Here is a 27,303-nt window from a genome sequence, read left to right as displayed (position 1 = left end):
TTTGTACCCGAGCTGAAGAGCCCAGTGGAGAATAAAGCCCAGCTCTGGGCTGATGTGGTTTCTGGCAGACATGTTGAAGGCAAAGCAAGGTCGGGAATGGTTGAGCAGATGCTGGGCCACATCATTCAAGGGCTAGACCATAATTTGCCCTATTGGGAAAACAGTTGTGCTACTTTGGTCTTTTCCTGCACCAAATTACAGTGGCCGTGTTTGGTCTTTTCCTGGAAGTCTGGAGTCCCTGCGGTACGACAGGCTGTCCCTAGGATTGCAGCTGTAGTCTCACGGGCTACGTGTTGCACAGCAGCTGGTGGCTGCTGGGGACAGGACCTCTCTGAGCAAAGTGACTTGGTCTCTGTGCCAGCAGAGATGCAGTGCAGTGGATTTCCACACCCTGCCGGAGCTGAGGAAAGCCAGGGCAGCCATCCTGCCTGCCCGCTTCCCACGTAGCAGCTTGTTTCTGTGTAGTCTCACTGCAGAGACCTGTAGCACAGGGACAAGGAGGGCTAAGCATGCTGGCCAGGCTAGTTCTATCCAAAAAATCCCATGTCTTTTGGTTCCCTAGTCCATACAAGGAATAACTGAGGGGGAGCTAACGACCTCTCCTATTCCTGCAAACCCTCTGTCATCCAGTTCTGCCCCAAGGCTTTCGGGGAGGCTGAGACTCACTGTGAACCTTATTATTTTGCAGCTCCTGTCTTTTCTTTCAGATGATACCAGCCAATAATGTTCAAAGGCTCTTTGCCTCTTTCACCCTCCATGGACTTCGGTGCCTCCTGGCTCGCTCCCTCCTGGCTTTGTGCATTTTGTAGGTCCTTCTGCAGCTCTGGGTCACACAATGAGGTTCTGCTCCAGCCCCAAAACAGCTTTCACCATGTTTCTCCTGACAGGAGAAAAATCTGCTCTTGGCGGTTAAGAACTGTAAATAACCCCGATGATGCAGGCTTTTTATTCTCTTTATTTGTCTCTGTGTAGATGGAAGCTGTACCCCCGGGTGCTCAGAGATGTGTCAGTAATGGACCTGTCAACCTCAGTCTTGGGGCAGAAAATCAGCATGCCAGTCTGCGTTGGAGCGACTGCTATGCAGCGCATGGCTCACACTGATGGAGAGACGGCTACTGCTAAAGGTAAACCGTGCAAAGTGCCCTCCGAGTGAGGCAGAGATTGTTCATCAGTAATACTGTGCCTTCTGGTTGTGAAGCCTGGCTTGCTTTCTTGTTCCTGATGCTGTGGCCAGGATGGGCTTGAGCTGCTGCTCAATCTGGTTTATTTTTAGTTTTGTTTTTTACTGTTTTCCTTTGCCTGTTTTGTGTGCAGGTTCTCCCTCGCTATGAAACAGGGATGAGAAATGGAGTATGTAAGAGGAGAATAATTTGTAACAAATATAATATTGAAAATGACTTCTGTATACATATCTTTCTATACGTTCTATAAATATAACTATATATATTGTCACGGCAACATTCTTCCTGTTACAGAACTGCTTCTAGAAATTCAGAAGCCTTTGCTTGTTTGGGAAAAATACTTGCTTTGAAAAGAGCTCTTTGACAGCATCCCAGGGAGCCAGTGAGATAAGGGCCCCTCTGGGCTAGATGCTGCACAAAGATGTTGCCGGCATGGAGGCTGAAGCCTAAAAGGCTGTGAGAAATGAGACATTAACCAGAATTCAGATATGAAACTGTTCCCTACTCCTTTAACCCAAGCTGCAGAATGACACAAAATCTAAGAAAGAGGTCACACTGTGCCTGTTGCATACAAACAGCATCGGGCTGTGCATGTCGATGATCTAGCACTGAATGAAAAAGGATAGAAAACCTAAACAGGCAATATTAAAAAAAAAAAAAAATCCTGTGCGTGGTTGAGCTATTCAAATAACAGCATTTCCATGACCAATGCAGCAAATGCTAGTGAGAAGTGAGTCTAATTATCTGCCCTGCAGCGTTGAGTCTCGTTAAAAACCACATTGCTGTGATGTGCACCGTGATGGGCTGCAGCGCAACTCCAGCGGCAATTTCTAAAAAAGTGGATTTTTCCAATTTTATTTATAGTATTTTAGAGCATATATTTTTCCCCTTCCCAAGAAATTTATTAGGAAGCCAAAGATTTTATGCCTATTGTATGTGCTGGCACGTTCCACACGATGGAGCTCGAACACCTTGAATTGGTTTGCGAAGCAGCGTCCGGTGGGATGCCTTGGTGCTGTCCTGTCCTTTGGTAACTCTTGCAGATTATTTCTGGCCCAGGTTATGCTAGGAGGAAACTCTGGAGCATTATACTGTTCAGTGCAAACATATTAATGCAATGTTAAGAGCGAGATTTGAAACACAGAAAATTCAGGATGTTCCTTAGCAAAAATTCCCACCAGTGCTATGGCCTGGCCACAGTTTAAGGCATAAATTTATAATGGCCTGTAAAGTCGAGTGGTACAATAAGGCTGACTACCAGGGCTGAGTTATGATTGTGGTAGATAACTTAATTTTGGAATTTCCTGACTTTTGTGCTCTTACATTTTCAAACTTATGGCATATGATTATTGTATTTAATGTTCTTGGGTTTTCAAGCTAGGAGACTTTGGTGTACTCGAAACAGTTTGAATGTGCATTCAGGTAAACATATCTATTGGAGTTTGTCGTGGTTTAACCCCAGCCAGCAACTAAACACCACGCAGCCGCTCACTCACTCCCCCCCACTCAGTGGGATGGGGGAGAAAATCGGGAAAAGAAGCAAAACCCGTGGGTTGAGATAAGAACGGTTTAATAGAACAGAAAAGAAGAAACTAATAATGATAATGATAACACTAATAAAATGACAACAGCAATAATGAAAGGATTGGAATGTACAAATGATGCACAGTGCAATTGCTCACCACCCGCCGACCGACACCCAGCCAGTCCCTGAGCGGTGAATCCCTGCCCCCTCCCACTTCCCCGTTCCTAAACTGGATGGGACGTCACATGGTATGGAATACACCGTTGGCCAGTTTGGGTCAGGTGCCCTGGCTGTGTCCTGTGCCAACTTCTTGTGCCCCTCCAGCTTTCTCACTGGCTGGGCATGAGAAGCTGAAAAATCCTTGACATTAGTCTAAACACTACTGAGCAACAACTGAAAACATCAGTGTTATCAACATTCTTCACATACTGAACTCAAAACATAGCACTGTACCAGCTACTAGGAAGACAGTTAACTCTATCCCAGCTGAAACCAGGACAGAGTTGTTAAATTTTTCATCACTTTCAAAGGAGAGCATAATTAAAATCACACCCTCTGTGTTGCATTAGCACTTCTTGTAGAAAAAATACAGCTTCAGTTTTGTGCTCTGTTAGAATTGGAGTGGGGCATTCGGTGCCAAGCTTTTCGTTTGACCTTATAAGGTGACAGGGATTAGCTGTAAAGTACACATTTGGCTTAAAGGTTCCCTTAAACTTGGGACATTTGGGATTGGGGGTTTGCCACATCCAACTTCTCTTAAATTCTGCGATACCTCTGAAATATAAGTAAGCAGATTGTTGGTTGCTTTAAATCAGCTTTTGCTTCAGCTGCACCAATTTATGCAAGGCAAGAAAGTCTGGTCCATAGTCTTGTGGCTTTTGGAAAGCCTGGCGTGCTTCGTAAGCTTGACTTTTGGCTCAGGTGTGTAGGAAGCAATGTATGTGGTGGTGCCTCTGCTGTTGCGATGATCTTTGAAAAGCATGATGTGGTCTGAATCTTGCCCCTTCCTGGCCAGGGAAGTAGGTGGTGTGTGCCCTGGCTCGTGTCGAGGGGGATTGCAGCTGCCCAAAGCAGCACGCACAGCGTGCATGTGTGTGTGTGCGCCCAGGCACCGCTCAGCAGGTCATAGAACCATTTAGGTTGGAAAAGACCTTCAAGATCGAGTCCAACCATCAACCATGTCCACTAAACCATGTTCTGAAGTGCCTTGTCTACGCGCTTTTTGAATACCTCCAGGGATGGTGACTCAACCGCTTCCCTGGGCAGCCTGTTCCAACACCTGACAACCCTTCCAGTAAAGAAATTTCTCCTAATATCCAACTTAAACCTCCCTTGCCGCAACTTGAGGCCATTTCCTCTCGTGCCACAAGCCACACAGCTGCCTGGCTGGGGTTAAACCCCAAGAGATAATCTTGGGTTCACACCATCCTTACCTGCAGAGCAGGGTGGTGCAAGTAGCAGTAACAACTCCTTCCCCTACCTTTTTGTATTTTGAGAACTATGCCTGATCCTGCCAAGGAATTTCCTTCAGTAACAGCGTTTTGCTTTGAACTGCTCTGCTTTTCTAGCAGACCCGCACGTTGCAGCATAAATACCCTCTCTAGGGACAAGGGCGTATCATGGTGTCTCTTGTTAAGTAAAATTCCCTGCCCTCACAACCCCTCGCTTTAGGGCTTGTCAGGGTTGTGGGAGCCGCTGCCCCTTGCTGTTGCTGCTGCTGCTCCTCGAGGGATGGTCTCCCGCAGCGACCAAGCTGGTGGAGAGGAGCGTGCATGTTTCCCAAAACAGGGCAAAGTTTGGCAGCTTGCCTTAAAGAAACCTTCACTGACAATTCTGCTTCATTATTAAAGGATCTTTTTGGGGAAAAATGTTCAATTGCAATTTTAAAAGTTGCTGGTGACAGGCCATCCAACACAACGTAAGTTATTTCAAGGGTTAACTAACTCCACTCTGAGCAGAATAAACTGCAATAATGGTCAAAACTTGTACAGCTTCAAATCCAGATGTTGGATTTACTTATCGTTCCGTTAGCTAGACTTTAAAAAAAAAAAAAAAGAAAAAAGAAAAAAAGTTGTCCATACAGGCTGTAATAAGTTTGCTCCTCAGTTTTCTTTGACATGTCTGAATGGACCTGGAGTCCTTCCTTGTAGAGAAAGCTGTCTTGTCCTTGAAAGTATTACACGGACCTTGGCAGTTGTCCCAGTTTTTCCAGGTCCGTCTTCAAGTATATTCCCTAGCATTTTAGTTGTAGTTCGTCAGTGTATGTGGCAATTTTACAAATAATGGATTTTCTGTTCAGTAGAAACTGAAAAACTGGGAGGAAAATTGTTTTGGATTAACTGAAATGTTTAATCAAAACCACGATGTTTTATTTCATTTTCCTAGTAGCTAATGCTTTTAGCCATTGTTCTGTTTTGAAACAAAAGTGTTAGCTCAGAAGAAAACATTTCCATTATGAAAATATCAATACATGACACTTTGACTGAAGTGAATTTTTGTCATCCTTCCCACTCCAATTTCAACCTCTTCAACTAAAAATATTTGCCAAATTTGATGAATAATCTTAGCCACCATTAAAGAGCAAAGGGCTGTTCTCTAAACACTTTTCAACAGAACTCTTCTGATTCTACATGATTTTTTTTCTTGCTTGTCCATCAGAAGAGTCACTATTCCTCCACGCAAAGACATTGATTTGCCACCCTGACTTCATGCTGTGCTTGCAAACCAATATGTTCCCCTGTTGTCTTCAGTCAGCACTCCCCACAAGTGCAGTAGTACTCATGCTCCTGCAAATAGGTCCCACCTTCAAGTACACTGAAACAAAACCTTGTGCGCCATCCAGCTGCTGAGCAATAAATAGCAATTTTTTTGAAACTTTAATTAATAATAAACAGATACATAGCATTATTTTAAACTGGTATGTAGCATTATTTTATTGAGATTTCTATTCTGTTTATATTGCTGCTAATTACATAATGCTTTCTTACTGACCGATTACCTTATATTCTTGTGTTTTAGCCCAGAAAGGGTATTGCAATACCTGACCTCTCTGACTTGCTGAAAATCAGGCTGAACAGCCTGACTCTGTTCTCGGCCAGATCTTTCGAAAACTTTGAGTGCTAGTTGCTCAGATCTGGTGATTTTATATTTACCCTCTGCAATTGCTCTTAAACAACTTTGAGTTACTGCTGACACAAGAAGGGTTTCACCATCACCTGCGATATGACTGCACCATTTGCTTTGCCAGACAGAGAATAGGAATACTGACTGAAAAGCTTTCCCCCCCCACCTTGTTGTAGTTGAGTTACCGGCAGCTCTATCATTTCCACTGGAGAGGGAACACCACCTTTGTTCCTTCAGCTCTTAACAAACTTCTGCCGTGGTTTTTGTTTGCTTTGATGCTGCTGAGCATCTGTACTTAGGTTCCTTGTGCTCCTCTGACATGCCCATGACTGTAAAGAAGAGATTTAGTGCTCCTTCGCTCTTTGTGCTCAGCCACAGTGAAAATAGCAGGACTTTGTACCCATCTTTCACCTGTTTCCTATGTGGTGTCCCCCCCAAAAATGTTAACTTTGAGGTATGGCTACTCCAGAGTCATTGAGAGAACGATATTCACGTGGGACAATATGGCTTGGACTGACCTGGCCCTGACTCCCTCCAGAGACCAGCATGGCCAGGGGACTTTCTGGTGCAAGTGTACACAGGCAGTCTGGCATGACAGCCCCCCTAGACTAGCCAGATCTATTTTGGCCACGTGTATTTTTCCCTGCTGCCTCCAGCCTTCCTGTGCAGCTGACAAAATGCGTTGTGTCAACAAAATGATCGTAGGCACAACTCGCACGCAGCGTTTTGTAAGGGGTAAGTGAGGTAAAGCTGGGCAGGGGATTTCTCAGCCAAGTGTGTTTTGTCAAGAGAGTAATGTTAAGTACTTTAAACAACTCTGTTTCTTAGGATATGCAGCTCCAAGAACATAGGTACTTCTCTTGAGAAATACCACCGTGCCAAAAGGACATCGTGTTGATCCCAAGTAATGTCCTCTGGCCCCTAACCTGGGGACGGTGGATTCACCGGTGGATTCAGGGAGAAATGACCACAGTGGGGCAGTTTGGCTGCCATGCTTCAGAGATGCCCCTGAAAGGGAAACTATGGGAATTTGCACAGCTAGAGAAAAATAGCAAGTTCCCATTCCCATACAAGGTAACCCTGACAAAATACGCAAGCTTAAACTGGGCTCTTCTCCAATGTCCTCCCCTGGAGTATGTTGCCTCTGGGTTGCCCACAGGACAAACTCCATACCCTTCCCAAACCACTTAATGAAGTGATGCCCCATCAGAGGAGGGAAGGAGATTCTGAGGTTTCAGGATGAAAAAAGGGCTAAAAAACCTTATCGTTCTGTTTTCCTGTGGACTTCCCGAGTGGGTTCTGTCCCGTGGTCAGCCTTGATTTGTTGCTATGTAAAATCCTTCAGCTGAGTTCCCCAAGAATGAGGAAAGCCCCATTTTACTGAGGTTTATGTTCCCTGGTGAGAAGGTATGTCTGTGCTCGTGGCCTCCCTGGGCTAAGTACAAGCAGGCAGCAGTGGGGCTGAGAAACCTGTGCCCGCTCAAGGCAGCTAGGGAGCAAAGGCTGTGAAGCTTCCCTTTCCTAGGCACCCCACTATATCCCAATTCTAGTTGCATTTGGCCCTGAAACAAGAGTACAAATAACTCAAAGCTTTATTGTCCTGATGTTGAAAACTTCCCCTGCCTCCTGTGTGTGGCTATTGCCATGCTCTCTGCACTGTCATTGACCTCAGTGGGAGCTTGCAGAGTGTACAAAGGTAAACGTGTGTTTTGGGCAATGCTCGGGAGTAAAAGAAGACCTGGGGGGGTGGAAAAAAAAAGACTAAAAACAATCTGAAATGGCATGAGGACAGGCTGGTTTACTAAAATCTGGTATTTAAACTCTGGCAAATGTCACATATTGCTGCAAGAGCATCCTGTGAGAATATGGATCTAGTAGTACTGATTTGTAATAATAAATAGAGATATTTGCAGCACCCCAAAGCTGAAGTGTAAAATATAGTTGTTGGAGGAAATGAATTGCCTCTGTTTTCTTCAACTGCAGCTAAATGTGCAAGGAGTGGGAGTATATCTTTAGCAAAACCTGATTTGAGGTAGAAAAAAACCCAAAACCTGGCAGCACTTCAGGACTATGTATCATATGTTTTGAAAGTCTAGAAAACTGTCAAAATAAGCTTTAAAATGATCAAGATAAAGCACAGATCAACCCAAACTGGAACTTGAAAAATTTTGTGTGTGTGAACTTTGAATTTGACTGTGCAGATCCAAAATACGCATGCTGAGCTGGTGCTTTACCAGAGAGTCATTAACTTTACAAGACAGATGAGAGGAATTTTGTGAATATACTTTCATGAAAATGCCATAACCCAGTCTGAGATAGTTGAACTTTGATTGAACCAAACTGCTTAAATCTAATCTTAAACAAGATGAAAGCATTATTTTCTCTATTGCTATGTATGCAGATAAGTTGAAAGGATATGGTAGTATTTTGTGTTTTAAATCTTCTATTGACCGAATATATTTTACTGTGCAGTTTCTATTTTAATTTGTGCTTTTGCAACTATTCTTATGTCCGTAGGGCTGTAGAGGTAGACTTGAGAATAAAAGAAAGAATGGAAATAAATGATACTTAAAGGCAGATTGAACCATAACATTTACATTTTTCCTTTATCTGATCTGAGGGTTTTGCAATTGCTGGGTTAGCAACCCTCCCTCTCATTCATGAACTTGTATTTGACAGAGCAACAGGAATGCAGATCCCTTGTTTCTTAGCATTGCTTAATGGACTTGATTTGGCAAATCACTTATTACGGGATTTACAATAACCCACCACAGCTGATTTTAGCAGGACTTTAGGTATTCAGTATGCGTGGGTTCTTTAGAAGAAACTCATTTCTACGTACTTAATCTGTGAGAGGGAACTATTTTCAGTAATTTTAAGGGGAGGAATGAAATGGCTACAATGTAGAGAGTTTTGGGTCATAGCTACCGTATTTCCAATGATTGAAAGCTGCCTGGTGGCCCTGGGAGGGTGTAACCAATTTGTTTGAATAAGCTGTTCATAAGTTTCCACTCTAAGACACTTGTAATCCTTATTTAATAAAATGTTGTCATAAAGACCACTTTTTAATTCCTTAATGGGCCGGAGATGACATTTTGAAACAGAGGTCTATTTACATTAAAAATATGCATACTGCGGTAGACCAAGAAAAATAAGGCTTTATATAATATTTTTGAGTTTTACAGTGTGTTTTCCTTTATTTTACATTAAGTGACAGATTACTCCAAAAAGAATAAGTAATAGATTCATAAAAATATAATTGTATGAGGTTAGCTGGTTTGTAGTGCAGCCCAGGTTGGAAATCAGCCCCGGGGAGGCAGCCAGCACAGAGCCTCCGGCTGCTTGACCCCGTCTGGGATTGTTCAATGACATTTAACCTCAGGGCTGCCCACACCTCAGGAGTGATTTCACTCCACAGCTTTCTGAAGGTAAAGGAGGAAAGGCCAAAACACACTGGGTGTGAGCACCCAACCCTTTGGCCTCAGTGGAGACTTTGGAGATCACTTGTCTGTTGTACCTGCTCGTCTTTGTATTTACTTTTGGGGTGTTCTGGTTGGGGACTGCCACTTGGCATGTGTTTCTCCCACTCTCAGTGAGGTCAGAAATTCTACATTTTATTGGCAGAAGTGTCAAGCTTTATGAGTGGGATCACACAATGGATGTGGGGTTCTTCTCCTTCAGGCCATGAGACAGGCAGCAGAAGCGTTGAAGCAAACAACAGTGGAGCTTCCCCCTTGAGGCTTTAAATGAAGTTGTCTGCTGGACTGTGTCCTTCTGTTTTATTATGCCCCGAAATACCCTGTAGGGATGACAACAGGCATTTACTAGAAGAGCACTTCAAGAAACGTAGGTTTAATGCTAGTGAACATTTTGAGGGTGGGAGAAAGCAGCCAAAATGCCATGATCAGAATGCTCAAGGGAGCGTGTGTGGCAGTGGTGAGGAGGACTGAAGAGCAATGTTGAGAATGACAGACCTGAGACACTGATCTGCAGCAATGTGGCAGTGTTCAAAAAGTTGGAAGCCTTAAATGCATTTTTAAAATAATTAAAAAATGTGCATGTTTGTGTATGTCCTTAAATGTATGTGCCAAAATCTCTGACAAGTGGTAGCCAGACGCTAGGGGCTTACAAACAGGGTCCCCATAGGATAAAGAATTATTAATATGGGTTGGGCTTAGTTTGATTATAATATCTTCTATTTCCAGTATTGGAGCAGGGATCATCCCAAACAGCATGCAAACAGCAGTCACCAGAATTTTTCCTACAAACACACAGAATAAGCCAGAGAGCGCTTGCAGCAGCCCACCACTGTTAGTAACTGCTATTAACGTAGCGTTCCCTGGAAGGCTGAAAATGCATTAACACTGAGGAAAGGCAGTGTGAAATTATGTGCACCGACACACTCTTGTGAGCCAAGTGCTCCTGTTTAGAGGAGCCTCTGTGTTTTGCGTAATCTTGAATATATCTTTGTGTTTCTCCAGCCTGCCATGCAATGGGGACAGGGATGATGCTGAGCTCCTGGGCCACATCTTCCATTGAAGAAGTGGCTGAAGCAGCTCCAGCTGGCCTTCACTGGCTGCAGCTTTACGTGTACAAGGACCGGGAGGTTACCAAATCCCTTGTGAAGCGTGCAGAGAGAGCAGGCTACAAAGGGATCTTCGTGACAGTGGACACGCCGTTCCTTGGCAGGCGCATCGACGACGTGCGCAACAAGTTCCAGCTTCCTCCTCACCTCAGGTAGATGCCCGCTGGTGGGATGTGGGCTGGGCATGTGGCAGTGCCACGGTCACTGTGAGGTGCTGTGGGAGAAATTTGTCTCTGGCGCAAGGAATTTCTTCCAGGTGCCACATGCTGTACTGGTTGGTAACACTGGAGAACTGAGCACATATCTCTTGCTGTGCTTGGGCTATGATCTGCTTTGGGTCAAAACTAAGCTTTCTTGGCTGTTTGCAGACTGTAAAAGATGCTGTGTGCTGGGCAACATGAGGCTGCAGACTGAGGAAGTTAGAGACATGGGGCATTTCTTTGTACATCTGTCAATGTATTCTTGGATGTCTTCAAAACTCAGCTGGACACAGCCCTGTGCAACCTGCTCTGACTTTGAACTTGGATCCAGCTGCAGAGTTGGCTGTACTCTGAATGGGGGCCTGGACTAAGTGGACCAAAGGTCCCTTCTAACCGATGTTGCGATCCCTTCTAACCTGTGTTATCCTATGATACTGCACTGGGTCCAGGGCCACATTACTACCAAGCACGGAGCCCCTTTCCAAGCAACTTCAACTCTTCTTTTACTCAAATACAGAAACACATGGGTATCAGTCTTTCTAAATTCTCCATGAGAGTCAATTTCTCTCTCCATGTGTGTTTTGGGACATTTTCTAAAACTCGGAAGAATTTGTGGCCTCATGATTGACTTCAGCACTATATTCTAGTTCCTCTCTACTGCAGGGTCTATGCAGCATTTAATTTTAACTGAATTATCCAGCAGTGTTGTAAGGGCACTGATTTCACTCATCTTTTGCAAATATAAATTGGTACACTGTAGAGACCACCCTGATAAACATATGCTGAAGTGCTGGCACAGCTGTGTTAGCAGCCAAGGACTGGCTGGAAGAGTATTTAGTGGATGGGATATCCAGGACTTGGGTTTGCAAAATGGAGCTAAAAATCTCATGAGAATCTTGCAAATAGGTCTTGGTAGTGACCCTGGTCTGCCATGGCATATATTAAGACTACTGTGTTTGCTCTTATTCAGAGCCTGCAAATGAACACAAAAATGGAGAGGGGAAAAAAATGAAAAAGGATAGGTGAACATATTTTGAAGTAGATTAACTTTGATTTGAGTTCTGGGCGAAAGCTAGTTTTGAATATTATCAATGGATCTGAAGTGCTCTTCCTATGTGTTTTAAGACTGTTATGTTATACAATGTACATACCATACATAACATGTACATAGCAAGAAATATAATATCACATCCTGAGGTCTGTCGTCTTTTTCATAATATTCAAATTGAAGGTCAGCTGTGGGACTGTGCAATGAATCTGATTCTTTACCTCACAGGCCAAAAACCTCCAGAGCTTGAGGTGTTGGATCTCCCCCATACACTTGTACTTGGAGCGAATAGATGATATGATGAAGGTTGACAGAACAACTTTAACTCTGCCTGTGACTTCTGTGTTAAAGTACAATTTTAGGAGGGTACAATCTTATGAGAAAAGCACCAGAAAACAAAAAATCCCTGACACATCTAACATTAAAATGTAGTACACTGGTATGCATATGCCTTGTATAGTAATCCTGCTACAGATCTGTGATTAACAAAACGTTATCGATACACACTGCCATTTTACCTAAAAAAAGAAATTAAAAAAATTCTTTGAATAGCTTTTTTTTTAGGGGCAGTATTATTTTAAGGCCTGGGGTTAAAGAGTTTCTGAATGCGAGTCAACCCCAAAATATTTGAGGAAAGCAATAGACCATTTCTGAAACACTTTGACCGCACCTGACTGAACCGTAACAAGGTTTTGTCTGAGTGAACCATATGAAAGAATATGAAGTTGGAGTAATCTTTAAAGGTTTGAATTAATCACTTCAGATTTCAGAATGACACTTGGACAGTGTTTTGTTGCAGAGTCGGCGGTGAAACTCCCCTAGCGCGGGGCTCTGCTCAGTTATGTGATAACTTTTTCTTGGCTTCAAGTTTTCAACAAAGTTTCAAAGCAACAACAAGGTGCCATTGTGCTCAGAAACGTATGTAAGGCAACATTCATTCAAGTGTTGATCTGCATTTCACAGGCCAAGAAAAACAACAGTTATTTATATAATCTTATCCATGGTTCTGTTTTTCTCTGGGTACCCCACCCTCCACAAACCAACAGCTGAAAAGCTGGATCTTGCTGAGAGCCCACTCCTTTCTCATTTTCTTCTGGGCCTGGAGCTGAACAGAAAAGCCATGTGAAATGCTGCTTGTTGCAGGCATGAAATCGGCAGTGAAACTAGCCAGTTTCCATGCAAACCCCCCTGTGCATTTCCCAAAATGTGGAATATGAGTATAAAATAGTGCAATGTGGAATGAGACACAATTTCTGAAGAACAGAGCAATCGGTCTCGTGTCGCTGATGGTTTTTTAATGCTTGTGAGCAGTCGGGGCTGCTGCAGCTTTCTAATACAAGCACAGCCTGAATTTCTCTATTTGCCCTCCTTTCTCCTTCTGCTTTGTCTACTAAGTCCGTGAACTCTTTGGTGCAGGGGCTGTCACTTACCATTCAGTTCCTAGAACCTGTGAGACTGATTTGGTGCTAAACAGCAAATAATAGCTAATGTTTTCATAGGAACTTCATTTTCCTCCCCTACATTTTACAAGGAAACATACAAAAAAGACACAAGGTGAACTGGCTGGATGTTGGTCTTGTTGGACAGATGAAAATTCTGAATTCTTTGCAAGGCTTCGTGAAGATCCATCTAAATCGTGGAGCTTAACAAAATTTCCTTTCCTTCTCCCTGCCCATCTACCTGATCCCCTATTCCTTCAGTAGCTGAATCCACTGGATTTGGAAAAAAAAAAAAAAAGGAACACCAAAACCAAAACCAAATTTGCTGTGTGAAAGCTAAGGGGATTTTTGCTGGTAAGTAGAGGTGCACCTATTGACTTCAGTGAGTCCTGGGTTATGTAAAGCAAGATCGATGTTCTCTTCTCACATCCAACCTGTACTGCTCTAGGGTCTGAATGTCCCACAGCCTCTGATGGATTTATCCTCACAGTGCTCCTGGCAGATACTGTTGTTCCTATTTTATGGTAGGAAACTGAGGCAAAAGGAGTGGCTAAGTGTCATGCCCAAAGTCACAGGGGAGGTCTATGGGAGGACAGATGCTTAAGCCCAAATTAGTGCTTTCACTGCTGGGTCTTCCTCCTGATTGTGCATTTGATGCTGAACCTTTAGATTTTGGACTTTATCCTATTTCTTTTGAAAGAACTAGGACTGTTGCCTTGGGCTAGAGAAACTTGCACCAATGTTATAAAATGCTTTGCCAGCCAAAGGTTTTGGCTTACTAAGGACTGTGATCTGACAGGCTGGGATAGGTTTTTTTTTGCTCTTGCCTTGCAGTACAGCAAAGGTTTAACACGGGTATATTGAATGCTGGCATTAGGGACTGATTCATGGCTACAATGAATCCTTCTCAGACTATTTTTCTATGTCTTTTGTTGTTTTAGATTAAAAAACTTTTCAAGCAGTGACCTGGCATTCTCCTCAGGGAAAGACTTTGGAGAAAATAGTGGACTGGCTGCGTACGTAGCTGAGGCGATTGATGCAAGCGTCAATTGGGAGGACATCAAATGGCTTCGAGGGCTGACCTCGCTGCCCATCATCATGAAAGGAATCCTCAGGGGTGTGTAGGTGTGCTGCTTCCCATGCGGGAGGCGAGGCGTCCCTTCTCGCAGAGGCACCAGGGAAGGAAAAGTGTTTGTGTTGGGGAAATTTCTATAGAATTGCATAGAAGTGCATTACTTTTTAATGGCAAGCATCCGCTTTGCTGATATGAAATATGGTTGGATGCATGTTTATGTTTCTGTGCTGTGCTAAATAGGGAAGATTTGCCAAAACAGAGCCAAAAGCAGTCAAAGGGAAAAAACCTTCTCTTCTTCATGCATGGTTAGGAAACCAGCAAGCAAGACACTTGCAGAAGCAGCTGCTTTAATAAGTACCTGGAGTTGTCAGATGATTTGCACGACTGTGCTGCAAGGTGCGTTTACCTTGACATTCAATAGGTAGGGACCAGAGCGTCTGGTCACTAAACTAGTAAGTTGGTAGGCTTGTGTCACGTCAGTTCTATCTGAAATCAGATGCAGCCAGGAAGATTGAACTTGCTCTGTTCGTTGTGCCTGTAAAGTCTAACTCTGATCTGAGTTGGATGCTACTTAAAGGAAAGCTGGATTTCTATTCTGTCAAGAGCACTGAGCACAGTGAAGTGGTTTCATTAAGTATGAATTATTACTGTAATCATGCTGATAATTTTGGCTTGGAGAAAATAATTTAACAAAATAATTTCTCAGTGACAAGTTGTGGGACATAGTAGAAAAAATAAAGGCTAGCAACCAAAGCAGCTGCTAATCCAAAGTGGTAAAATGTTCTGCTCCAACATTTCAAATGACTTTTCTGGTCCTACTGCTTAAAGATAAAACTTTTTTCTGTGTTGAGATGGGGCTTTGGAAGGGTGAAGCTCTGAGGTGGCTTTGCATTAGCTGGCCACATTTTAGTGATGCCACAGTTTCCCTCATCATGGTATCAATAAGCTCCCAGTTATGGAAGGGCATATCTTGTTTGTTTGTTTTTGTTTTTTTTTTCTTTTTCTAGCTGATGATGCTAAAGAAGCTGTAAAGATTGGGGTAAATGGTATCCTGGTGTCAAATCATGGAGCACGACAGCTTGATGGGGTCCCTGCAACTGTAAGTACTGGTGCCAATATGTACCAGTAGTCTCTGGTTTTCTCTACATTTTGGCTTCTTATTTGCCTTTTCTGAACACGTGGTCGCTAGAGGAAAACCCTGTAAATATGTGTGTTATATGCCCTAACCCATGAGTAGTAATCTCTCTCTACTTCTCTATGTATGTCACATCACACTCTGAGTTAGACACAGCCTCCCCTTCATCAGATCAAACAAAAAAACACAGGAAGGTTTACGTGAGGCTGTTTCTTCAAGCTACCTGGGCGCTCTGTCCTTGTCTGCAGCACCCTGCATGGAAATCTAGAAGAGCAATTTCAGATAGTGTATTATTGTCAGTTAAATGTTTAGAAATTGGGAAGTTTTTAAGAAATTTTTTTCAGTCTTCTCTTTTATTTCTCCTTTCTCATCCTTTTTTGAACCCCCCCCCCCCCCCACCCGCCCCCGTTGCCATTTGCAGTTCACTGAAGGTCGTACTAGAGTTGTTTTTCCCTTTTAATACTCTTCAGGGAGTTCTGAAAAATTACAGAGTTACAGAACAGCTAAAGGCAAAATGAAACTCTCCCTTTTTCTCCTTTCAAACATTTTCACCTTTGGATAAGGTACACAGTGGTTAAATTACAGTTTTTTTCCTTTTTCCTTTTCCTTGTCGTACTACCCTGTGCCTTTTCCAAAGGTGAAAGGGATTTGAGAAGTTCTCAACTGGCAAAAAAGAAAGAAGTAAAGGAAAATGAAAAAGTATGTGTTCAGGGTGAAGGAAACCCCCCAAAATTCCAGTCATCACTCATCTTGCTTCATTTGGTGTGGGAAAGCTGCGCAAGTAAAAAGAGAATGAAAGGGAGGAGAATCAAAGCCCAGTTGTGACTGTTTTAGTATTCCTAATGTGTCCTTGATGAAAAACCTCCTGTTTTGCATGATGATTTTCTGAAGGGAGAAGGGGACAGGTAAGCCTTTTTTCACTGCAGGGTGTTTTGCACATGAAGTCTTATCTGCTTGGCTCTGCTGTCCCACTGGCATGCCCCCCCACCTCCCCTGGAGCACTTCTGCTCTCTGCTTCTCTCCTCATAGGGCAGCTATGGATTTCCCCAGCCAATTTCCTTCACCTTCTGATTTTCAGAGGTCTTCACATGCACCCAGTGATTGCCTGGTTGTGTTGGCTGGTTCTTCACCAGCCAAGCCCTGCACTGGGGAGCCAAATGCCAGAACAGATGGTTTTCTAAATGGTTAATGAAGTTGAGGCATTGTCCTCTGAGTTGAGGTATTATCCTCTGAGATGCTCTTGCCTGACTGTCTCCAGATACTCCTGGGGACTGGTAGGAGAAAGACCTCCTGATGTCAGGACTTCTCCAGTTTCAAAAAAGAGACTGAGATTTTTCTTTTTTCAAATATGATTTTATGTTGTTAGAGAGTGTGCAGCTATTCAGTTTTAGACACCGTAAGGGGAACTGAATTTTCAGAGTGTGGGTGCCCAATACTTCTGAAATGAATTTTTCTTCTTTAACTTCTGTCCTCTTTATCTTCTTGTTACCTTTTGAGAATGTATTCCACAATTTCACTAAGAGTATTTGAAAATCTTGGGCAAGTCTATGTGTGAGGTAATCAACAGTAAGAATGTATGAGGATACCAAGAACATCATTTTGAGAAATGAGAAAGCTCAAGAAATATGAATTAATTTTTTGCCAACTGCAATAGAACAGAAATTAAACTTGCAAACTACTTGCTATGAGTTATTCCTTTGCAACACTACAGTGCAGAGGAGAAGGCACTATTAAAGCTGATGTATTCACTGAATTTCATTGTACAAAGGACTACATTTCACAATGCCATTTTCATAATGTAAATATCTGTATCAGATCATGATAAATGTTTCTGTTTTAGAAACATAATGATTTGCTTTAATTTCATGGGTTTTCAGAACGTGAGCTGAATCCACGCTGGTTAATATTTCTAGTGTCTAGTTACACATTGAGGAAATCTATGTTTTAATTATGGTTTGCATCATACTTTAGTTATTATAGCACTTTAATGTTGGTACAGTTTGTCAGGATGTAGAAAGTGGTCTCTGTATAAGGAAATAGATCCAATATATGTTTGGCAAGAGAGCAAAACCAAAGGGAGGGGAAAAAATCACAGCAAGTGCCAAACTTCAAGAAAATTTTAATCCAAATCTAAAAACAAACTGCACTTTCAATTTTTTTTCCCCCTCATCTCCTAGTCATTTTTTATCCATTAGAAAAGAAATAAATTACATCTGTATTTGAAAGACATGAATTTGTGTGCCTTTTGTCTTGCTACCACACACTGTTTCCAGTCTCCTTAGTACTTGGCTTCCAGTTTTGTGTCTTTCCTGATTTTCATGAATAGGAACTACTTAGGTGTTAAAGGAACAGTTGCCCTATAATTAACACTTGAGGCTTGAATTCAGGAGGCTCATCTCTTCACTGGGACCTCTTGCATGGTGTGGACATGTTACTTAACTCCCTGGTTGGTTACTTATAACCTGGGAGAAGTCAAAATCCTTTTCCCCCTTACCCTTTATCACTGGTGTAGGGGATAAGTAGAGCTTGGTGAAAGTAACGTAGGTGCGCATTAAAGGAAAGCATTTCCCGCCTTGCTCAAAACTCAGAGGAAAGCTAGTTTTTTCTTATATGAAGAAATTTCTTCTACAATTATTCCTACAATCAAGATGTATTTTCAAAAAGAAAAATATATTCATTAAAATTTTTCAGCCAACTCTAAGTTCCACAGGACACATCTTTCTCTTACTCCATGTCTATAAGTACAATGCCTGCCTCTGGGCTTCTGGATGCTAGCTGGCCCTTAGTAAAAGTGAATACTAAATTTAAACAAGAAAGTGAAGACAATTATTTAAAAAGTGGCAGTGATTTGGTTTCTTCCCCAAACTAGTGAACGCTGGTAGTTTGGGGGGTAATATCAAGGAAAGGCTTCCTCTGTGCTTGCTGTTTCTTCTTACATTCTTCTCAAGCATCTGATACTGGCTTGTGTCAGATACATGTCATGGGATCAGATGGACATTTTGTGTGACCCTGCTGATTCTCATTCTACTTATGTGACTCTTCAAATAAATTTGACCTTTGTATATATCTGCTAACATGCTAAGTCACTACTATTTTTCAGTACAAAGCTGTGTTATTCGTGCATACGTTTAGGCATACAATTGCTCATTTTGCTTCTTTAAAGCTTGGATCCTGTACATAAGAGTTCATTCAAAAATTAAATAGGGTTACAGAAATAGACAAGCTGTATTCCTGGTTTCACTCTTTTAGATTGATGTCTTGCCTGAAGTCGTTGAGGCTGTGGAGGGGAAGGTGGAGGTGTTCCTAGATGGTGGTGTAAGAAAAGGCACAGATGTCCTCAAAGCATTAGCTCTTGGTGCCAAAGCTGTATTCATCGGAAGACCTCTCGTCTGGGGCTTGGTTTATCAAGTAAGTTAGAAAAGGTTCAAATTTCTGTTGTTAGATATCTAGACTCACTCTTTAGGCTTAGTGTATGCACGTATATGTGTGCACACAGGGGTGCGTATGTGATGGTGGCTGTGTGTATCCAGACCATCTAATCTAAAATTTGCTATGACAAGTATTCGGGAGTTACAGTTGTGCATAAAACTTTGTTGGCACATGTATACGTGTCTGTATCTACACATATGAGCTATGTGTACACATAATAGTACATATTGTCTCCTAATCTCCTAGGGTGAAGAAGGAGCAAAAGAAGTTCTTCAGATGCTGAAGGAAGAGTTTCGCCTAGCAATGGCACTGACAGGTGAGACATCAACGCTTCCTCTCAATAGTAATTGCCTCTGTCTCACATTTCCTCATAGCTTTTATCTGCCCTGGGCAAGATGTTGTTGTAACCTACAGAAGGGAGATGGAAATGTTTGCAATATAAACAGATAAGGCTATGGAGAGATGGGAAAAGGACTTGTTATCTCTGTCTTATAGATGGGGAACTGAGTAGATTAAGTAAAAACAAGTAAAAATGTTTTTCAGAAGGAGAACAATAAATCCGCAGAAAGGTAGTAGCAAATCCTTGGTCACTAAGGGGTGGATTTCATCTGACAGAATGTAGATTTCTATGGGATAGAAAGAGAAAAGGCTTAGAGTGGGATAAAAAAGCAGGATTTTCAACTGATATGTAGCTTTTCCTCCAGGATGCCAGAGAGTAGAAGAAATTGGCAGGACACTGATACGAAGACATCAAGTATCGCTTTCCAAGATTTAGGTCCGAAGACTATTGCCTCATGTGTTGCCTGTTGTACAGAAAGTGTGCTACCAGACAAAAAGCAACTGCGTTCACTCTTTGGGCCTCATCCTGCAATCCTGACTGAGAAGGGGTGGTCTGTAGGAGATCACTTGTTGAAGAAAGTACTTGAAGCCAATTTTACAGGTGTTTCCGTATTCTCCTAGGCTCTTAAGGAAAGCTGCTCTACTGGGAGTTGTGATTAGAGATGGGCCTTTATACAAGACCAACATAGAAACTTCAAGGTGTTTTGCAACAAATGCTAATATTAACTTATATGCCTGGAATTAACTTAGCTGTTAAAATGAAACTACAAACAGAAATGCTTTGATAGCAAACAGCTATCAACATGCAGAAATTTAAATTTTAAAAGATACTTTTTGTTCACTGTTTAGAGAAATCACATTGTAGATCATAGAGATTAAATCTTGCTTCCTTATAAACATAGTGTTATTTCCCTAGCGACTATGTGCTATTACTTTATAAGCCTGTGGGCTTGTAGCATGTAGCTCAGAGGACTCTTCGTTGTGAAGAAATGAACAGCAAAGTGAAATTGGGGAAGTTCTGCTGTTTAAGTGACAGAAACCCCTTTGCAATCAGACAACCATTAGGTACATGCATCAGGTATAGGTTAGATCCTTGGCTGGTGCAAATCCTTGTAGCCCTATTGCCTTCACCAAACTGCCAACTGCACCCAGCTGGAGCCCTGAGTCACCTTTTTCACCTGGCTTCACTTGCTGACAGTGGCAAGTGAAGGCTGATGCTACCTGGGAGAGTTCGTAAGATTTGCAGCCATGTGCAAAAGAGAAGCTTGAATAATTGAGGTATTAACCCATGACTTGGGAAGATCCTAGTGGCTCTATTCAGTTTCCATGAACACCCCTCAGACAGATAAATCTTAGTGTTACTCACTCTGCTTATGATGAGGATAGAGACATGTAGGATCTGCTCCTCTATTCTCTGAACAATCCAAATACTCACTGAATTCAGGAGAGATTTTGCAACTGTAAAGAACAAAGGAATAGATTCATAACACAAAAGTGACCTTTCCCAAAGTGAGCAGACAGTATGGCTCTACTAATCTCATCTTGGGTAAAACTAAGGGTGGCTCTTCATCTGTCTCACTTCTGTTGCAGGTATAGCAATGTTACTGGGAGCAGGGAGAGGCCACTGCAGAAAGGTTTTGAAAATCTTGTGGAAATTTAGTGTTCATTTTTAAGGAGGTTTTAAAAAAACAAAAAGCCTTGATTTCATTGTTCCACTGTCACTGACATCACTGGCTCCACCATTTGTTTCCCATCAGTGTCAGGAGGACTCATGCATTCTGACTCTCCCTTTTTGCTCTGTTTGAATTATCCCTTACTGAGCTTTAGAGGCAGCTTTGTAATAAAATGATGGCATATTACAATGTGAACTAAAGCTGGGTCTGGAACTCAAAATGGGGAGAAAACCCAAAAGGCCACATGCTTGCCCTTCAGTTGTAAAATTTGTACTCTTATTTACTGCAGAATGTAGTGTGTTGTGTGAGGGTTGCGTAGCAACAAAATAAAGTTTATCTGTGTAAGGAAATATGAACGTTTCTCAGAGTACAGAGAAGCGTAATTTCTGCTGTTTACTGCACTTATATCTGTTGCAATGTGGACTGTGTCAGATGTCAATTACAGACTAACTTCAGAAAGACTGTTTATTTTAGATAATATAAATGTTACTTAAAAGATAGGGGCATAATATCTTATGTTTACATGCTTAAGATCTATTTCTAAAGTTTAGAAGAGGCAGTTTCCTGTCTTTTGCCCCAGCCAGATTCAAGGAAAGTTCTGTAACTCTGTCGTCCAGGATAAATTCTGATGGCAAGGAAACTATTTTGTTACTTGTGTGTAATTAACTATTTCTAGTTCCTCTGGGATAATGGGTTTACATTGGTTTTTTTCCTGCTTGTTATCTGAGAATTGTCTGACTGCTTTCCAGTTCAACCCTAATAAGAATAGACATGCATTAAAAACCAAAATTAGAGCCAAATACTGAAAGGCTGTGAGATAGTGTTAACAGAAATGAAATTAATTTGCCTGGTAGACTTCTGTTTTTAAAATATTCCACAGTGAAGAGAAATTACCTTGATTTTGAGACAAACACACACAACTGCTTCTGGAAATTATTGAAAAAAAAAAAAAGTAGGAATTCTGTTTGGTTTTGGTTTGGGGTTAGAAAGCAGAAAGACTGAGTGCCCTTGACCATGTTAGAAGATGAACAATGCCTAGGCTAAGAAAAAAAAATCTACCTCAGTTGCTTCACCTGGAGAAGCTGAGGAGAAAGTACATGTAACAGGTGGTGGCAGTAGATATTTCTGCAGTTTGTGAGGGGAATATAAGCAATATAACAGAAGAAAATAGCAGGTGTTTGTGAGATATGTTAAGTAGAAAAATACAATATTTGCTTCTAAAGTAACAAGTGAACCCAGCTCTTAGGAACAATTACTCACAGTCCTCAGATCAAGGCATAGAAGTAGGGCAGAATAGAAGGTGTATTTTGCATTTGTGATACTTTAGTATATCTGCCTATCTGTATGTCAAATAACAAACACAGTGTCTTGATAGTTTTAATTGTGAAATTATTTTCTGACTTTACTTTGACTCCATATTAAGCCATAGATACCAAGAAAAAATGTCTGCAAAGAAAAAAATCTAATAAAAGAGGAACAGTGAGTGATATTTATGTACCCAGAGAGACAGCACTCAACTGGTGTGCTGGGTGCCTGGAAAAAAACAACCCATTTGGGAGGCTGGTGACTGAACAGTAACTGAATGGGGTTCCACCTCTCATGGGGTTCCACCTCCAACCACCTCTGAGGTAGACCAGGGACATTCCCTGGAAAAGGACATTGCAGCTCTTAATGAGAGAATATTTATCAGATCTTTTGTGGAGAGAGAAGAGACCAAAAGCAAAACCTGAGAGTATGAAAGAGGAGGAGGATCCTGTACTTTTTAGGAGAAAGTGGTACCTCCCAAGAGGCTAAGATGTGAGGCAGGCTTTTGCATACTGATGTTTCATATTCAGCCTACATGTGGATTTCTCTGGTGCTGTCAGATTAGAAGATCCCCTTTTTGGAAGCATCCCCACCAGGTTGTCTCCTTGGCTCCAGTGAGCCAATAGAGGATTAAACACACTGAAGAGAATATGGAAGAGCATGGCACTCTACAGAGGATGTGTAGAAACCACTCGGGAGATTTGGAGATGCTTCAGCCCTGGTTTGGGATCTCAACAACTGAACTTGAGACACCCATTTCTAGCAAGAAGTTCTAAAGTAGACAGTCTGTTTCAAAGTGACAAGGTCAGTGAAAGAGCCTGTAACGTTGTCTGGACATCTGATAGAGCACGTCAAGGCTGGACACGCAGCGAGCAGGGCCCTCCTAGGAAAAACAATACACTTCTGCAAAAGACCACCTTGAGCTGCAACACATGAGCGGTTTGTGCCCAGAGGACAGGTTTGGCTGCATTGGGAACATATTTGCCATAAGACCCTGGCAGTTTAATACAGCAGAGGAGAGTGCAGAGGTGCAGGACTGCAGGCGTGGCAGTCTGGTGAGCAGAAGATGGCAGAAGTCAGCCGAGGGTTGTGAGACCATCTGACCTTTCAGATAAAAAGCGGTGGAGGAGGTTAATGTAGCTTCGGGACAGATTTTACTCTCTCGCTTAGCCTGTTAGTTCTTTGAAGCAGAGACCTGCTGCTTTTTGAATGCTTGGAGCCTGCGCACAGGGTGGAGAACCCAATAAGTAAATAATAGAAGTCATAATTCTGTGCACTGAAGCTGAAGAGCTGTGAAAGACATGATCTGTTTTCTTGTGACCTCCACCTCTCGCTGTGACTCTGGGACATGTTATTGTGTTTTATTTCTACTAGTGGCCAAGTCAAACAAATAGTTCTGGAACTGGTAAGAACTCCACCTCCATCCCCAATTTTTCAGGTTAAGCATGAAACTTGTCTGTCTTACTGGGAATTTCTGAACATAAACAAACAGACACTTAGAGTAACTTGCTTTGATAAATGGGCAGTGTAGGTCGGGGCCTCTTGGATATGCAGGTGATTCAAAGATGAAGCAGAGTTGGGGAAGTAGGCAGGAATGGCTCTGCTTTTCTTGGCTTCTCAAATGGTTTTCAGGCTGAAATCAAATACTTGAGAGCATGAGGAAAGCTGGCTTCTGAAGTCATGGTTTTGCACTGAACCTCACTGTAAGGATATCTCTTATAAAGCTACTTTTGATGTGGAAATTTGGCTCCAAACCACACTGAAGGCCATTATAAATAACCACTTCATCACAGGACACACAGAAGTTGGCTTCCTTGAACACTCCTAGAAAGCAAGTCTAACCTTATTGAGCCATAGTGTAAATCAGAGAAGCTCCATTGACTGCATTAGTTTATACTGATTTGCACCAGCTGTGACTGTGGCCCACAATGCAGCAAGATATGTCAGCTTTTAAATTCTGTCACTGAGTGTTGAACAAAACTTTTTAAAACAAGACTGGCAATCCCAGATTTAGATACTAATGAGACACAGCACTGTAATTGTTTCACGATGCCTATATGCTCCATTTTGTTTTCATTTTTGTCTTGCTTCTGTTTTTCTTATCTCCTGCCAAACAGAGGGACAGTACCACATGTTACATTCATAACGAAGATGTTTTGCTGCTTTTAGAACGTGTCCTCCAGATGCAAAATGCCTTTGTGTTGTAGTTCAGCTTCTTCCTTTGCATAGATATGTTGGTTATGTGCCAATATAAGAATGCCGTTGAGGGCCAGCCCCATGTTTCTCCAGGGCCTGGAGCTCTTGAAGGGGCACCCAGAGGCTGCCCCAGCTGAACTTCAAAGATCTGATTCCCCCTTAGGGATTTCCAGCTCCTAAGTCATCATTTCAGATGGGCAGGATGAATTGTGTCCAGGAGCACCCTGATAGGAATGCCTTGAGACCATCAGTACATCTCCTCTGTCACAATCCTGCAGGGTGCTCATGTAGTTAACCATACTGAGTAATCAATTGCACTGGCAGCACCTTTGTGCTATGGAAGGCTGGTAGATACATACAGATGGTTTGTTCAGCCAAGGGGAAGACATTCATGTAAGTAGACTGACAATGATTAATATTGATTATTATTTTATGACAACAGCAGCTCTAAGTTCCTGTCAAGGTCAAGACAGCATTGTGCACTGCAAAGATGCTTTTCTGCAAGCAGCAGTCTGTACCAACAAAGTCAGAAGTGTAAATTGACAGGCACAGGAAGAGAAAGTCTCTCTATAAAATGGGGGTGGAAGCAAACTGATTTCCCCAGTTAACTCCCTTAAATTTCCATTCTACTGCCTTAATTATAAATCATGCTGTTCTTCCTAAGGCAGATAACTTGGACATCACATATCACAAATACTCAACAACCATGGGGAAGGTCCACAGATCAACTATAGAGCACAGGTAGAGATGGGCCATGGCAGAGCCTTTAACGTGTATTTTTCCTTGCAGAAGGTGGAGCTCCTTATACACCTGGGACTATATCTTACGCTCTGCCAGTTTGCCAAGCAAAATCTGATTGTGGTGGCTTTGCAGTACGGGAATGGAAAACCTCTTATTTCTTGCTGGTTGTCTATAATTCAATAGCATAGCGTGATTTTGCTTGGGTTCTCCCCAGGCCCCTCAGTATACTAACCCCTTTAATTCTGTATACTATGGTTTATTAGATTTTCCTGTTAGGAGGACTGAAAGTAGTAGGATTTAAAATACTTAGTTGTCGTTAAAAAGGTTCCTGCAGACCAAGTACTCATGGTTAGGTTCATTTCACATGAGATTTGCCTAATTTTCAAGAATGGTCGTGAAGACTTCAAAGGAAGGTGCAAGGATCCTACAAAAAGGCAACGTGGCATAAATTTAGCTCTTATAGAAATTCAGGATGCGTATTGTACACATTTCTACTTGGTATGGTTAGCAACTAAGTTCAGTATGTATCGTTACTGGACCCAGAAATCTAGCATGGAAGTGAGATAAACAATCTCCATAACAGGTGAGACCTGAATGCTGATCAGAGATGGGAATTTGAATAGCAAGATCATCTCACATACCTAAGCTTTCCTCTGGGTCTGTATGTGTGCTCTATCAAAGATAAGCTAGCCTGGTCTGTTGAAGAGCATAGGTGGGGTGTCTTTTATAATTTCAGTACAAACTGTCACTGACTCTGGAGTTACATATCTGTAGCCTTCCCATCAGGTAGTTAAGAGCAGCAAAAAATACTGAATTTCGTATAAGCAAATTCCCTTTGACAAGCTTACATCTACCCAGGAACCTGGAAAAACTAAAAATGCACCCTTCGTACGAGAAACTCCACTGGCAAGCTCTTTTAAAAGAGTTACAAACAGAGAAATTTATATTAGGAAAAGAGAACTCGGTCACAGTCTTAGGAAAGCACAACAACAGAATATATCTGCAAATAAAGAATAAGAGTTGGCAATAATCCACCTCATTTCCTTACTGCCTACTCGTGAGTTTGTTCCACGGCTTCTAATCCATGGTTGCATGTTCAGAGGTGCCAGCATCCATCTCTGTTTTGTTGTGGCATTGCATCTCATTGCATCCTGCATTGCATATTGCTGCCATGTCTGCATCAGCCTTTGCTGTGAAGTCCTTGGTTTTGATCTCACAGGGAAGCTGGAATAAGGGAGATGCCGGGGACCTTTGGGCAGAGTCTTTGCTCTTTGGAAATACTTTGAAATGAGGTGTGGACAGGTGGTGGGTGTTGGTGAAGGGTTTTTGGCCAGAAGGTAAGAGCTCTTTTTCATTTTCCAAGAGCCCCTACTCAGGATTAATGTTGAAGTCTACTTATAGTGGTTTGATATCTACTTATAGATGGGACAAGGGAACCTGCATAAGTGAGATTTTGGTGTAAGCCATAGGTGGCCTATGGTGCTTCAGCAACACTTTACGTCAGTAGAGAAAGCACCGAGTGCCTCCTTGAGGCAGAGGAACCCAGTCCCTCGTTTCCAGGCTACACACCACCTATAGCCATGGTAAAGTTAAAAAGGAAGCTAGCAAAGACCTTATAGTACTCTTGCCTACATCATGTTACTTGCTCAGTAGTGTTGTCCCGGGGCCAGGAGATGTTAGGGCTTGCTGTTACAGAACTTCTGCTGTAAGAGTCATGCATTTGACTAAATAATCAAATGCCCACCACCATTGCAACATTCTTTCCACTTCATCTGTTTAGATGCTGATATGATCTTTGTCCAAAATGTTTAGGGCCAAACTGTGAGCTAGCATAGCTCTGTTGCAATCTGTGGAGTTGTACTGATCTATGTCGGCTAAGAATCTGAACTACAAGCTCATCTCTCCCTACCCTTCCAAGAGGCACCAAAGTTTTCATTGGTTTCACTGGAAGTTTTGTGTACATCCCATCCAGCCCATAGTATTTGAATTTGTGGGACTTGCAGCTGTCACGCGAGGTGCATGATTGTCACTTTTATGAGGAATTTTGAGACAAGAGCTGGAGGAAAGCAGCAAGCTCTGTGGCAAGGCTGTGATGATTGTTCTTAGTTTGGCAAGGCTTGTAGTTACCTTCTCAATGCTGCTCATGTTTCCCAGCCAAAGTTGCCCTGTTACAGAGCTGATACTGAATATCAGACCATCTTGTGTGAATGGAAAAATGAACAGACCTGGTGCATGTTGTGCATACTTTAACGTATAAATAAACAAGTACCTTATGACTTCTGTACTTCACTCACCATGTTATCTATCCA

General features: G+C 42.3%; 1 protein-coding gene across 2 annotated transcripts in view; it reads left to right on the top strand.

The window, feature by feature from the left end:
• Positions 1-21,102, top strand: part of HAO1 (hydroxyacid oxidase 1) — a 28,416-nt gene extending 7,314 nt beyond the window's left edge. Inside the window, exons 2-8 of one of the 2 annotated variants that reach the window (XM_052784061.1) lie at positions 973-1,124; positions 10,311-10,566; positions 14,043-14,218; positions 15,184-15,275; positions 18,561-18,719; positions 18,987-19,056; positions 19,445-21,102. In XM_052784061.1, coding sequence (XP_052640021.1) covers positions 973-1,124; positions 10,311-10,566; positions 14,043-14,218; positions 15,184-15,275; positions 18,561-18,719; positions 18,987-19,056; positions 19,445-19,515 — 976 coding nt within the window. In that variant the 3' untranslated portion in view covers positions 19,516-21,102. The remainder of the gene's footprint in view (positions 1-972; positions 1,125-10,310; positions 10,567-14,042; positions 14,219-15,183; positions 15,276-18,560; positions 18,720-18,986; positions 19,057-19,444) is intronic. The other variant, XM_052784062.1, reaches the window with a different exon arrangement.
• Positions 21,103-27,303: the final 6,201 nt, after the last annotated feature.

Source organism: Harpia harpyja, chromosome 4 (genome assembly GCF_026419915.1).
Source record: "Harpia harpyja isolate bHarHar1 chromosome 4, bHarHar1 primary haplotype, whole genome shotgun sequence".
NCBI lineage: Eukaryota > Metazoa > Chordata > Aves > Accipitriformes > Accipitridae > Harpia > Harpia harpyja.
The sequence above is the reverse complement of the archived record's forward strand: the minus strand, read 5'-3'. Positions and strand labels throughout refer to the sequence as shown.